Raw genomic sequence first — 15,768 nt, 5'->3', positions numbered from 1 at the left:
ACTCTTCTAGGTGTAAGATTGATGTTCTTGAGGAGCTTACACTCTAGTAGCGGAGAGATAGACAATAAACAGATAAATAAGATGATTTCTAGTAGTGATAAGTATGCTATGAAGGAAACCAGATGATAACAAGAGAATTCTGAGAGTAGAGGGAGAGTGGTTCTTTACATAGTGATGATGAGAGGTCTCTTTTAGAAGGTAAAAGTTCAGAACCAAGATCTGAAGACATGAAGGTGCTGTCCTTAGGAACAGAAACCAAGGCGGCTCAGGATTAGGGGGTTATGTGGCCTCTAAGAGGGGAGCACATAGAAATCCAAGGGTAGGAAATTCAGCACAACACAATCTCAGAGACTGTTTTGGAAACTAGAAGGCTGCCAGGAATCAAGACTGCTTTTGGAGACAGTCTCTCTCTACCTCTGATTGGTTCTCTCTCGTCCATCTCTTGTATTTCCTACTCTCCACCAACCAGCTTCCTCTTTTAACTGTACCACCATGAAACTTCAATTTTCCCCACCCATCTCTTCTTGACCTTATAGCTGCAGAGTCCACCACCAACTGGTTGCATACCTCTGTGCCTAAGTATATGATTGGGATCAATTTATCTTTTGACCTAGGCCAGAAACTCATGTTTGTTAAATTATGGGTTGGTGACTATATGAAATGTGGTACTGAAATGGTACAATGAGGGAAATACAACTTTTTGTGCTTTTTTTTCCCTGATACAAAGGCATTTTATAAGTAGAAAGGTATTACTCAGTAACCAATGAATAAAAATTTTTGAGCTGAGCACTGTGCTAAATGGGTACAAGAAGTTTACAGCTAGTCTGGGGATACCATAAGTACAAACATGAAATGATGAGAGAAGAGTTAAGTTAAAGTTTCCAGTCCTGACTAGAATAGTAGGGATTTAAATAGCCAAGAAAACAAAGTAAAAAAAAAACACAAAAACAACAACATGGCTTGGAGTTGTTGGAAAGAAAGGCTTACTAGGATAGGTCAGCAGGAGAGGGCACTTGAGCATTTCAGGCAGAAAGCTGTGTTCAAGGTAAATGTAGGCTTTCCTTGTTAAAAAATAATGGAATGTCAGGGCAGGAAAGGTTAGAAGATTTGCAAAATTTAGAATTAGAATAGCAGGAAGCCATTATAGGCTCTTGATTAGAAGAGTAATATTATGACCAGTCTATTAAAAAATTAATCTGGCCCTAGCTGGTTTGGTTTGGTGGATAGAGCATCGGCCTGTGGACCAAAGGGTCCTGGGTTTGATTCTGCTCAAGGGCATGTACCTTGGCTGCAGGCTCCTCCCCGGCCTGGGCCCTTGTTGGGGCTCATGCAGGAGGCAACCAATTGATGTGTTTCTCTCACATTGTTGTTTCTCTCTGTCTTTCCCTCTCTCTTCTACTCTCCCTAAAAAAGTCAATGGAAAAAATATCCTTGGGTGAGGATTAACAAAAAAATAATAATAATCTAGCAGTCATATCAGTAATAGAATTAAATGAATATAATTGGTTTTTGCAGCAGTGCAATATGAGGCAAGCAATGGAGAAGGTTATCTGTATCTTGCAAGTGATTCAGAAAGAAATAGAAAATATATATCTGTCCAGATAGATAGGTAAAGCAGTATAACAAGATGATAAGATGTTAGTAATATTGAATCCAGGTGGTTGGGTATATGGATAATCATTTTACTGTTTTTACTGTTTGGTTCTTCATTGGCTGTTGATATAGAGTGTGTGTGTGTGTGTGTGTGTGTGTGTGTGTACACACACACACACACACACACACATCATACACACTAGAGGCCCAGTGCACGAAATTCCTGCACGGGGGAGGGGAGTGTCCCTCAGCCCAGCCTGCACCCTCTCCAATCTGGGACATCCCTCTCACAATCCAGGACTGCTGGCTCCCAACTGCTCACCTGCCTGCCTTCCTGATTGCCCCTAACCGCTTCTGCCTGCCAGCCTGATCATCCCCTAACCACTCCCCTGCCAGCCTGATTGATGCCTAACTGCTCCCCTGCCAGCCTAATTGCCCCTAACTGCCCTCCTCTGCAGTCCTCGTCACCCCTAACTGCCCTCCCCTGCAGGCCTGGTCACCCCTAACTGCCCTCCCCTGCAGGCCTGGTTGCCCCCAACTTCCCTCCTCTGCCAGCCTGGTCATCCCTAACTGCCCTGCCCTGCAGGCTTGATAGCCCCCAACTGCCCTCCCTTGCAGGCCTGGTCCCTCCCAACTGCCCTCCCCTGCTGGCCATCTTGTGGTGGCCATCTTGTGTCCACATGGGGGCAGCCAGCTTGTGTGTTGGAGTGATGGTCAATTTGCATATTACTCTTTTATTAGATGGGATATATATATATATATATATATATATATATATATATTCACACACACAAACATGTATATTAAAGGGGTAAATGCAACAATTCATTTATAAATTAAAGTTGCAGTTGTCATTTAAACATTTTAAAAGTGATTGTCCATTTCCAGACTGTTTTAGAAATAAAGATTTGACTAAAAGTAAGAACAGATTTTTTATTAACATGTCTTTTTTATTTAGAATGACCTTTTTCCAGTATCAGCTCAGATTTAGTTTTTCCCCATCAATAGTTTGGGATACATATGTTCTGTTTTAGTAATTTTTTAGGAAGGCATTAATTAGAGAAAATCTTTATTTTCTTTAGAAAAGAAAACAAGAATGGCTTTTCATTAACCAAATTGAATTATAGCTTTTGAGAGGTTTCTGTGGCAAATCCTGTAATTCTATGAATATTTTAACTTCAAAAATCCTATAATTCTATGAATATTTTAGTTTAAATTAGGGTGTGTATTTATTTTTTTAAATGCTGGTTGGTCTTAGAAGTTGCATTTTTCCCTTGTGGCTGGAGCATGTGCTTCCTGCTTACTTGCCTATCTTTAGTACACATGTGGCCCAAACCAGCAGCCAAACCTTGATGTTTCTAATTATTGGATAATTCGGCTTGCATAGTTCTGGGGTACACTAATACCTTCTTAAACGCAAGATACATGGCCTTTAGTATCAGTTTTTTATCTTTATTAATTTTATAATTACAGACTTGGAATAAGAATGCAAAATAAAACATTCATTCTTATGTCTTTAATGAGAATAACACTATTTTTATTATGTCAATATCAATTTTTATTTTGAACTAATTTACCTTTATTCAATTCCATTTTATGAGAATAAGAGTTTTTCTTAAAGAACAAGAAATTAGATTAGAATCAAATAATAAACACAAATTTCTAGAATTCATTGTCTTTTGTATAAAACATTAGTCCTTGGAGAGTTTGGGGCACTATAATAGTTGACTGACCCAATTAATCCATTTAATAGCTCTAAAAAACACAAAGAACTTTAATTGCCACATAATTGCATTTGAAACCCTTCTCCCCGTTCTTAATGAAGACATATGAATTGATGCCTATTTGTAGACATTTATTTCTTGAAAAATATGCGTTATTAAAGATTCTAACAACCTTTTGTTGTCCCAGAGGAAGAAACATGTGTACCAACATAGTAATGGTTAAAGTTAAGACTAGAATGTGGAAAATGTGATGGAGCATTAGGTTCCCTAGCCTGTTCGAGGGAGGGTGGCAGTATTCTCCAGGGAGGAAATGTACTATTATAGAGGAATGCTTGGTTGTGAGGGGGAAGGGAGTTGTTGCCAGAAGACTTCAGGCTGACCTCTTTAATCCCATTTTGTCAGAAATATCAGGCATTTGGAAAGACTAAAAGAAAATGTGTCAAAATGTTAACATAGGTTCTAGCAGGACAGTGAGAGCATAGGTCATTTTTTTAAATCCTCAACTGAGGAAATATTTTATTGATTTTAGAGAGAGAGGAAGCGGGGGATGTGAGAGAGAAACATTGATCAGTTGTCTCCCATCTGCACTCCGACCAGGGACTGAACCAGCAACCTAGGTATGTGTCCTGACTGATAATCGAACCCGCAACTTTTTGATGTACAGGACAACGCTCCAACCAACTGAGCCACCTGGTCAGGCCTTTTCTTATTTTCTTAATGGAAAAAAAAAAAAAAAGAGTTATTTCAAAATTTTAACTCGGCCGGGAGGGGTCTCACTCCACTATAAATTTCACCTTCACCTTTAAATAGGAAAAAATAGGCTTTTTATATTTATATTTTAAATAAAACCTTCCATTGTTATTGAAGTTTTAATTATAATACATTTTGTGTTTCTGTTCTTTGGACCTTTGCTCTAAGAAACTTTTCCAGAAATTCCGAGGCCCAAATCAGACTCTTGTCTGCCTGATTGTTTACTTTTTGCTAAGCCTCTACTTATTGTGACCATATGTTATGAACTATGTATCGTTGCTCATGATCAGCTGGATTTTCTGCCCTCATGTGACCTTTGTGTTAGAGCATCGATGTTCAGTTTAGTGTCCCACAGCAGGCACACTGGCATGCCATAAGAATTTTTAAAATATGCAATACCTGCCTGGCCAGCGTAGCTCAGTGGTTGAGCATCGACCTATGAATCAGGAGGTCAGGGTTCGATTCCGGTCAAGGGCACATGCCCGGGTTGTGGGCTCAATCCCCAGTAGGGGGGCATGCAGGAGGCAGCCGATCAATGATTCCCTCTCATCATTGATGTTTCTATCTCTCCCTCTCCCTTCCTCTCTGAAATGAATGAAAAAAAATACTTTAAAAAAGTGCAATACCTGACTATTTAGTCAGGGCACCGACCTCTTTTCCCTTTGATTGTCAAATTAAAAAATGACAACAGCCAACACAATAGTTGTGAATGAATCAAAATTATGCCATCCTGGCCTGTGTGGTTCAGTTGGTTGGGCATTATCCTGTGCACGGAAGGGTTGCCAGTTAGATTCCTGGTCAGAGCAAATGTCTGAGTTGTGGGCTCCATTCTTGGTAGGGGACATGCAGGAGGCAGCTGATTGATGTTCCTCTCACATTGATATTTCTCTCTCCCTCTTCCTTCCTCTCTCTCTAATAATAAATTTTTTTAAATCTTTAAAAAATTGTGCCATTTTTTTCAGATCAGCAAAATATAAATTTTTGGTGTGTGCCACAGGATTTTAGTAATTAGTTTATGTGTGCCATTAGATGAAGAAGGTTGAAAATCACTGCTCTAGAATAGTAACATGCCCCTCCTGATTATCTCTATAGCCAATTTATGAATTTCTCTGGGCCCATAATGCTGTTCAGCAACATTTTGTCTTTTCTCTAATTAGATATTTCTCAAATTGACACTCTGAAATGTTAGTAAGTGGCATCAAAAAAGTCTGTGCTATGAGAAATCAGTCTACTTAGGTCCCTTTATAGGAGATTAATGATGAATATTAGCATTTTAAAGTATTCGTGAAGTCCTGCAGTGAAGAATTCTCTTTATCATTCCCAAATTTATTTGTATATGGAACTTTTTCTCTTGAGGGATAGATAATAACAACTCATGAAACAGTGTTTAATAGAACACAAGTTTGAGAAACATATTTATATACCTTCTTTCTCTGTTCTTCAGAGTGGCTGTTCCAGACCTCTACGATTTCAGTCCAAGCCTCCAACCCCATCTCAACCCTTTTTGTTTTTAGACCTAATCACTATTTCACTGAGAAAATGGAGGCTGTCAATTTCCCTCTTGATTTATGAGTGCCCTTTCATCCTTTCCTCTTGTCTAGACTTTGTTCTACCATCAGACTGTAACCAGAGAGCATAATATTTATTCATTATTGTATCCCTAGTCCAAATACAACCCACATCCTATATTATGGGTATACATCAACTGGGTATACAGCAATTCAATTCTGCACTGACCACCCAGAGTTAGAACAGACCATACAAGTTAAAGGGCATGAGCCTCAACAAGACTGCTCTTACTTCAGACACCAGCCACACTTTGGGGGTCCTCAGGCCACCCACACTTCTGACCAGCTGGCTATAAATCCAGATTTACCATGACACCCTCAGAATGAATAATTCACTGCAATGATTTGTAGAACTCAGGGAAGTGCTATAATTATGATTACAGTTTTATTATAAAGGATACAAATCAGGAGGACCAATCAAATGAAGAAACATTCATGGTCAAGTCTGGGAGGAAATGCAGAGCTTCTGTGTCCTTTCCTCATGGAATCAGTGTGCATCATCCTCCTGGCACATCAGTGTCTTCACCAGCCAGGAGAGGTTCACTGAGCTTTGGTATCTAGAGATTTTATTAGGATTCCGTCACATAGATGATGAATTGAATTATTGGCCATGTGGTTGAACTCAATCTTCAGTTCCCCTGTCCTGCTGGAGGTTGAGAGATCGAGGTGATATCCTGAGGATCAAAGCAATTCTCTTATCACGTGGCTGACCTTTCTGTACCTGAAAATATCTAGGTGAGACCTTGGGTCACTTCATAAACATAACAGAGGCATTCCTATTACTCAGGAAATTCCAGGGGTTTAGAGTTTCCCCAGAACCATGGACAAAGGCCAGTCTAAAAAAATGGGAAAATCTTCCCTTGATCCTGTATCCTCGTATAACTACCACTCTCTTTTTCCCTTCCATTAGTGCTAGACTTCTCGAGAGCTAACTTTATTTGCTGTTTATACTTCCTCATCTCTGGTTTACTTCTTAATATCATTCACTTCTACCAAGTCCACAGAAAGTACATTGTGGTCACTAAGTGTCCTCGTAATTAGTAAACCCGTTTCTTTTTTTGTCTTCATTCTAACCTGACTGTTCTGGTGTATGACACTAGCTCAGTGATGGGCAACCTTTTGAGCTTGGTGTGTCAAACTTCGCCAAAAAACTGAGCATAACTCGGGTAGTGTGTCACTTTGAGGAAAAAGCATTATTTCGCAAATGTTTCATCCTCGGCATGCGGCCGCCTCAGCGGCCGCGTGTCATCAGAAATGGCTACGTGTGTCAGTGCTGACACGCGTGTCATAGGTTCGCTGACACGCGTGTCATAGGTTCGCCATCACTGCCTAGCTAGTCCCTCTTCTGTGATGCCACTTTCTTGCTACCGTTCTAACTCTTCCATTTCAATCTCTGTCTTTGTTTCTTCCCATGTCTCAGATATTGCTGTTCTTTAGAATTTGATGCTGTTGTTCACTTCTCACTAGAAACTCTCCTTAGGCAATATCACTAATTTCCATATACCTTCTTTATGCTGTTTCTAAATTTGGATCTTTAGACTTGGCTTTACCTGCAATCCAGACTTGGATTTCTGACTTTACTGGAATTTCTATCTGGATGTCCTGTAGGAACCTTAAATTTAACATGTCCAAAACAAAATTCACTCTTTTTTTCTTTTTAATTTAACCTTACATTATAAGTATAGTAATAGAATAGAGTCCATAGGGCAATTGTAAGCATTGAATAAGATACTGCATAAAGCAAACTTAGTAAAATTCTGGCACATGGAAAGTACACAGTACATTAGCTATTATTACATGACAGTCTCTCTATGAGACTACAAGCTTTTTGAGGGCAAGAACCAACCGAGCATTGTCCTTGGCTTCTGCTAGATACACAGTAAAGTTTTGTTGAATTAAAATGAATAATAACCAGTTGAATAAATTTTTTGTTGTAACTATTCATTTTAGCTTAACTATCTTGTTTATTTAAAGTGGACAACTTTGGGTATTTATTTTTTCTTCCTAGGTGCATTGTGTTGTGATCATTCCAAGGATAACCAAATGTGCCATGATGTATGTGAACAGGTAAGCTTACATAATAATTCTAGAGGGTATTAGTTATGTAATTGTTTATAGTTACATAACTGAATGCAATGCATGATCCTGGATTGGATCCTGGAATTAAAAGAACATTATTGGGATAAATTGGTGAAATTTGAACACAGACTGTAATAATATTGGATCAGTGCTTGCTCTGATCCTGAATTTGGTGATTGTATTGTGGCCAGGTAGGATGGTGTCCTTGTTCTTAAAGGATACATGCTGGAATTTAGGAATGAATAATGTGTCTGCAATGAATTCTAAAACATTTCATCAAAATAATAGTAATAATAATGTGTTTATGCAGAAAGTTAAACCATATGTTGCAAAATAGTGGGCCAATCTAGATGAAGACTGGATGTTCACTGTACTACTTTTGAAACTTTTCTGTAGGTTTAAATTTTTCTTGTTGAGCCTTTTCAGGCAAGTTCTACTGAAACAATACCTAAAGTCTTAAAGTCTTCCCTTTCTTTCATCGTCTTGGTTGTGTAGTTCTAGCCTTAGTGCTTGAAAAGTAATGGCCTCAATCATCTTTTTGAATTCTCAAGTAATTATCTGGATTTTGTCACTGCCTAAAAACAAGAAAGCTATCTAACTGGGATTAAAAGTACTCTCAAACAATATTGTGAATTTAGAAAGATTTTGCAAGATACTTCCTAATTATAAAACAAGTATGTGACTCGGCTTATCTAAATAGCTGCCTCAGAATTCATGTTGCAACACTACAGCAGATTAAGTTTTCTACAAACCTATTCCCAGAAAAATAGCTTTTAAAAGCAAAAATGGCCCTTTGATGCTGTCACCATAAGGGAGTTTTTAAAGAAGCTCTGTTACTTTTGAAAACACTGCTTTCCTGACTTTTTGCTTTGTTTCTTCTTGTTGTTTTTTCCCACTACGTGTTCTAATAGGGTGAATGATTTTTATGAGCCACCTGCAACAGGCAAATTCTAATTTCTTAAACTCAGAAATGTTAGAAATTCTATAACTTAGTAAATTAAATGAATACTATAGTTACCCTACTATAGAACATTCTTCCCTGACCTAGTTTCACTTTAATTGAGAAATTAGGCAAAGAAATAAGGCAAATTGGACCCTAGATATTGCTCTTATTACTAGTTACACAAATGTTAAATGTAACTTTTATCTCCAAGTACACTAAACTGCAGAATTAGATTTACTCCCAGATGAGGAGAAGTAAGGTCTGAGTTACATATGTTCACTTTCTCCTACCAAACTCAACAGTCGGTAAGTCAGTCAGCTAGTCAGTCTTCACAATCACTTGTAGGTGTGAGTGAGTGAGCCTTCTCTCACATGGAGAGAAGCCAGGCTGCTAAAACTAGCAGAGCTTACTCAAAATGAAAGGAAATACCTGGAGTAAGGAATAATTATTTCTTCAGTAGAGAATGAAGAAAGGATGGAGTCTTGATGACATTTAGGTTTTAAGTTGGAGTGAATGGTAGTATCCCTGACGGTTTTGGGAGGTTGGGAACATTTTGGTTTGGGGAGGAAGGTGAGTTGCTGAATTATCAGTGAAAACCGCTGTGTGAAGACAGTTGGAAATTTGGAATTAAAACTTTAGAATTTGAATTTAGATAAGTCAGGGCTGGTGTTTTATAATAGTCAATGAAAGAAGGTATTCGATGTCAAGGAGTTTGTGATCTGAGAAAAGGCCCTTAATTTTTAAAAGAAGACTGTTAGGAGAGATACTCTAGAGAAGGGATTTTGTTTGCTTTGTTTATGCTGAATCCCTCACTCACTGCTTAGACTGGTGCCTCACATGAAGAACTCTCAATAAATATTTCTAGATTGACTGACTGGAGTGGTGGGGCTCAAAAGTCATAGTGCAGAGATTTAAAACCTTTTTTTACATTTAAATTTATTATGTAATATTTCAAGTTTGAAAAAATGTATTACATATATATATATATATATATATATATATATATATATATATATATATCTTTCCAACTGTTATAAATTCTTTGAATATAGAGATTGTAACCTGTTTTATTCATCTTTGTTGTACTCATATACCATTGCTTAAGGAAGTTGATCAGTGAATGTGTGCAAGTTGTTTGGTGAAGACATGGATGCAATGAAAGGAAAAGTTAGGATATTATTTGGGGAAGTCAGTAAGTCAGTGCAGGAAATTAAGATTTGTTTCAAGAAGCGAGTCTTTGCTTGTTTGAAGACAAAACTAAATGAGTTATGACAGAGAGAAGAGATAAGTATGAGGTAAAAACCTCTCAAGATCAGGATTGTAAGCTCTACGATCTGATTATTTCTGCCTTGAATGGGGTACAGTTTTAGTTATTAAGTTATTTGCTCTTAAACACACAATATACACACAATACATTTTTTCAAACTAAGGAAATAACTAGAGGACCAGGGGCTCAAACCCAAGTGTGTTTGATTACTCTTAAATGATTTGTGTAATCATAGTACGTATTCTGATAAACTGGGTAAGTATGCATCTTTCTTAAGTGTGATGATCAGTTTAGTGAGAAAAATAACTGCTTCTGTTCAAGTCTACCTTATCTAAAAATATGTATATGCTGCCTTCTTTAAGCTAAATTAGTTATTTAACTTACTTATATTCCTAATATTATTATTAGTTATTTACATTTCTAATAAGTTATCTTAGTTATTTATATTCCTAAGAACTATCTTTCTTGGTTAACTATAATCTACTTTATAATTTTGGAGACAAGAGTGACCTGATAGATTACCTTTTTTTTTTTTTTTTAATCCTTACCAAAGTATATGTTTTTTATTGATTTTAGAGAGTGGAAGGGAGAGAGAGAAACAACCATCAGTTGTCAACCAGGGATCAAACCCACAACCTGGGTATGTGCCCTGACCAGGAATCGAATCCTCCCCCTTTCAATGTGTAGGACAACGCTTCAACCAACTTAGCCACACTGGCCAGGACGATTGTCTAACTTCTTAATTTTGCTTGTTAGCTATTCAAAAATCTGAAACCCAGGGAACAAATTTTTTTTAAAAGTATTTTTTCCTGTGTGCCAGGTTCTTTACATGCACTATTTCATTTAATTCTCACACTAAGTCCTTGAGGGAGATAATATTATTGTCTGCATTTTATAGATGAGGAAACTAAGGTATGGGAAAGTTAAATAACTTGCCGAGATCTCTAAGGAAATAACTAGAGGACCAGGGGCTCAAATCCAAGTGTGTTTGATTACTAAGTCCATGCTCTTAGCCACCAGGCTGAGGCCAAGTAGGTCACTCAGTACATTGTTCTTTCTGCTGTTCTAAACTGTTTCAAGTATTGTAGGTTTTTTGCTTTGTTTGCTTGTTTGTTTGTTTGTTTCTGTTTTGTGAGGAGATAAAGTTGAGGCAAAAGAGCAGGGATCGGGCCTAGACCAGCAGTCAGACATCCCTCTCACAATCTGGGACCACTGGCTCCTAACTGTTCACCTGCCTGCCTGCCTGATTGCCCCTAACTGCTTCTGCCTGCCAGCCTGATCACCCCTAACTGCCCTCTCCTGCAGGCCTGATGTCTCCCCCAACTGCCCTCCTCTGCTGGCCAATTTGGTTCTGATTGGTCCGTTCCTATGCCAGCGTCAAAAGCTTCATCTTCTAGGCAGCCATTGTCTCCCCACAGCACCCAGATTTGGTTCTCATTGGTCGGTTTCAATGCCAGTCAGTGTCAAAAGCTCCACCTCCTAGGCAGCCATTGGCTCCCCACAGCACCCAGATTTGGTTCTCATTGGTTGGTTCCTATGCCAGTAAGCATCAAAAGCTCCACCTCCTAGGCCACCATTGGCTCCCCAAAGCACCCACCTTTGTTTCTCATTGGTCAGTTCCTATGCCAGTCAGCTTCAGGAAAAAAAAAAAAAAGTTGAGGCAAAAGAGGATGAGTGAAAGCATAGCTTTCTCTGTACTTCTTCCCATTCCACTACCAATGTCATATGCTTACTTCTTTCTTTCTACCTGTTTTTATTCTTCTTGCCTTTGATTGTCTTTCCTTTTTCATTTATTTCTTTCTTCTTTTTTATCTTTTTATCATGGGAAATATATATATAAATTATACACACACACACACACACACACACACACACACACACACACAGTGAGTGGCCAGATTATTATGATCTCTGAACGCATAATAATCTGGCCACTCAGTGTATATCCTATATAATAAAAGGCTAATATGCAAATTGTCCCCTCGACTAGGAATTCGACCAGCAGGCAGGCCGGCCAACTGCCCATGTCCCCTCCCCCTGGCCAGGCTGGCTGGATCCCACCCATGCACGAATTCATGCACCGGGCCTCTAATATACACACACACACACACACACACACACACACACACACACTGAGTGGCCAGATTATTATGCGTTCAGAGATCATAATAATCTGGCCACTCAGTGTATATATACACATACATACACACAAAGGTAAATGAAGATATAATAACCCCCCCAAGCTGGTGTGGCTCAGTGGTTGAGTGTTGACCTATGAACCAGGAGGTCATGTCATGGCACATGCCCAGGTTGTGGGCTCAATTCCCAGTGTGGATGTGCAGGAGGCAGCTGATCAATGATTCTCTCTCATAGTTGATGTTTCTCTCTCTCTCCCCCTCTCCCTTCCTCTCTGAAATCAACAAAAAATTTTATATATATATATATGTGTGTGTGTGTGTGTGTGTGTGTGTGTGTGTGTGTGTATATATATATATATATATATATATATATATATATATATAAAATAAACTCCCATATTCAGCTTCAGCATTATTAAGTCAAGGCTAGTTGTGTTTCATTTATATACCCATCCACTTCTCCACCCCCAATTATATTGAGACAAGTTTATATTGAAACAAATCCCAGTTGTCATATTATTTGATCTATAAATTTTCAATTTGTATAAATACAAATATCTAGTTATTTTTCAAGTTTATTGTTTCATAATTTTATTTTTAATTTGAATCAGAATCCAAGTGAAATATATTGGTTATATATCTTTTGGTTATATATCTTTTCTTTTGATATATGGGTTTCTTCTTACAATTTGATGAACAAATATGGTCATTTATTCTGTAATGTTTCCCATGGTCTGAATTATGTTGTTCACATCCCCATGGTTTTAACCTGTTCCTCTTTTCTCTATATTTCTTAGCAATTACTAGGTAGATTTTAGAGTAGAGCTATTCAATAGAAATTTATACAGTAATGAAAATATTCTATATCTGTGATCCAGTTCAGTAGTCTCTAGCCACATGTGCCAAGTGAACACTTGAAATATGATTAAAGAGACTGAGAAACTGAATTTTTAATTTTATTTAATTGTAATGATTTTACTTAAAATTTAAATAACTACACGTGGCTAGCAGCTACCTTATGAAACAGATCCAGAGGCTTGACCAGATTCAGGTTAGGTTTTATTTGTTAAGTCTTCCTCGTAAATAGTATTGTATCTGGTTGTCTTTTTTTATAATATTATCAGTCATTATTGATAATCGCCTAAATGCATTAACTCACTAGGGGTTGCAAAATGGTGATATTCTAGCTATCTTCACTTATTAATTACTAGTGGCCCAGTGCATGAATTCGTGCACATTGAGAGGAAATTAATTAGAACAAATATTTTAATACCACTATTCGCCCTTTCTCTATAAGTATCAAGTAAATTCACGATCGACAATGATAGGTCGAAACACACGCATGCGATTGGCGCCAGTGAGAGCTTTATATGTATCGCACATGCACGAGTCAACTTAGCTTTTTATAGCTATAGAATAAACTTGCTTAATTAGACCTGCTTTCTGATTTAGCTAAACTTTTTCCAGCCCAGTGAAGCACCCCAACTTCTCTTTTAGGTAATTGTCAGCAGCACAGCAGTAAATATCGACACAAAGCAGATTATATTGTAGACACAGGAAGAACAAAGGGTAAAATATTTAACTGTGGCAGTGTTTGACTATATTTTGTGCAGTGAGAGAACCTGAAGTCATTTTCAAGGTCCACCATTTCTTCTTTTCAGTCAGGTCAAGTTTCTAAGCTTTCTAACTCTCCATTTTCCAGCTAATGAAAAGAAAATAGGATTCCACCAAGTCTCCTATCTACCTACTCCAGGACTTCTGTGAGGATCAAATGAGATGAGGCACGGGAAAACGCTTCACAGACATTTGGTTAAAGTGTAAAATGTTTGCACATGGCTATAAAGCAAGTCGTGTTCCTGGGCTAAAGAAACTCCAAGGAGGCTAGTCGCTAGGGAGAGGAAGCCAGGCGTTATTACTATGTAACATCATTACCCGGCACCCACAGCCACTGTTTCCAGGCTGGGCTGGGCTGTGGACCGCGTTTTGCACCATGGGATCTTGGCAGCATCGGCTGCAATTTGGTGGGATGTCACTCCGGGGTGGTGGCGGGGCCTGTGTCCCACTTGGGGGAAGCCGAGTGTTGCTCTTTGGGCGCCAGATCCGCAGTGCCGTTTCTCTGTAAATAGCCAGTGCACATCACAGCAGCTCCTGCATTGAGCATCTGCCCCTGGTGGTCAGTGCACATCATAGCAACCGGTTGGATGGACACTTAGCATATTAGCCTTTTATATATATAGAGAGAGAGATAGTTAGTAGTTTGGGAGGAAAAGGCTTCTAAAACTAACTGGAGATAAATCTTTTTTCACTGTCCTTAGCATTTATGGATTTTATAGTCTTAACTGTAACCATGAAGGTCTGTCTGATATACATGATGATTTATAATTTACTGAGACATCAAAGAGTTAATTTCATTAACTGAAGTTCTGTTTGGAAGTGAGCCAGGTAGCCTTGTGAGTGAACTGTCAACTCCTCAGCATCTATATTAAAAAACAGTTTTGTTTCTATTTTATGGCACTTTGCAGAGAAGTTTATGCCATAATGCTATTCACAAATTTATTCTTCACCAATATCAATATAAGGTAGTGTATTTTTCATTGTGGTCAGTTGACTTAAGCAGTTTGTAGAACAGTTTAGAATAAATTTATTGGGGGTTTTTCTTTTGTTTTCTTCTTTTTTCTCCCAGGCTACAGTTTGGTAGCCTGAATTTCTCTATTTTTGGTCATTGGGAAATAGGGTCTAGACTTGCTATATTTGCATTTTCTTTGCCAAATTAACCAACCTTTTAAAAAATGTCATTTTAATGGAGATCCTTTCAAAGGTTTTTCATTTATAAGAGTAAGATATTCTAGACAACTGATAAATCCAGAAGATAATATTTTACTACTTCTTATGAAAAAATGCCACAAAAACTTTTTTCTTTTGTCAAATAGATATTCTCCTCAAAAAGTGAATCCCGACTAAAACATCTGTTGCAGCGAGCCCCAGATTATTGCCCCGAAACAATGGTAGGTCTTGTTTAACTTAACTATGGAAGCTTTTATCTAAATGAAGTCATCTAATGAGTTCCCTTTAGATTTAACAAAATTTTCAATGTGAAGAAGGTTTGTGGTCAAAGTAAAATGTTAGATTTATCTAGGTACTTTAAAAAGATCTTCACACAAATTGCTAGATAAAATATCTTTTATTTTTATTGTTTATTCTCTGATATATGAAAAAATAATATTAAATACAAATGTAGTCTTTAAATTTTATTATAATAGTTTATCTGGAATTTGGAATTGCACTTATTATATTTTGGTAATTTAATGAAAACTATATTAACTAAATTTTATATTTATTTTGACTTTGAAAATTTGTATTTGTGATAAGGGAAAATGTATGATTTTTCATTATTCCTGTCTTCCCATTTTCTGGTATACAGTAGATGTATTGCTTGCCTGTCTGAATCATGTAACTTAAAATGTCTCTAATGCTTGGGTCATCATCCTCAGTGTTTGAGGTGCTCATAAACCAGGCTAAAAAAATCTGAGCTTGCCATGAGTGAGTCTCTTTAGATAGGATACAGTAGCTTGGGTTATGTGATGGGGGAGATGGAGATCACACAATTCTGACTGATACATTTTCATTTAGTCACTATACTTTTGTCTTTGTACTTAGAAACGTGATTCCAGTAAGCAGCTTGAGTAACCAGACTAATCTTCAGTGC

The 15,768-nt window shown here is 37.7% G+C and overlaps 1 protein-coding gene across 1 annotated transcript in view; it reads left to right on the top strand.

Moving 5' to 3' along the window:
• Positions 1–15,768, top strand: part of RECK (reversion inducing cysteine rich protein with kazal motifs) — a 64,710-nt gene that overhangs the window by 3,881 nt on the left and 45,061 nt on the right. The window contains exons 2-3 of the mRNA XM_079791481.1: positions 7,644–7,702; positions 14,993–15,067. Of these exons, the coding sequence (XP_079647607.1) occupies positions 7,644–7,702; positions 14,993–15,067 (134 nt within the window). The remainder of the gene's footprint in view (positions 1–7,643; positions 7,703–14,992; positions 15,068–15,768) is intronic.

Source organism: Cnephaeus nilssonii (genome assembly GCF_951640355.1).
Source record: "Cnephaeus nilssonii genome assembly, chromosome: 14".
NCBI classification, from domain to species: domain Eukaryota; kingdom Metazoa; phylum Chordata; class Mammalia; order Chiroptera; family Vespertilionidae; genus Cnephaeus; species Cnephaeus nilssonii.
The sequence above is the reverse complement of the archived record's forward strand: the minus strand, read 5'-3'. Positions and strand labels throughout refer to the sequence as shown.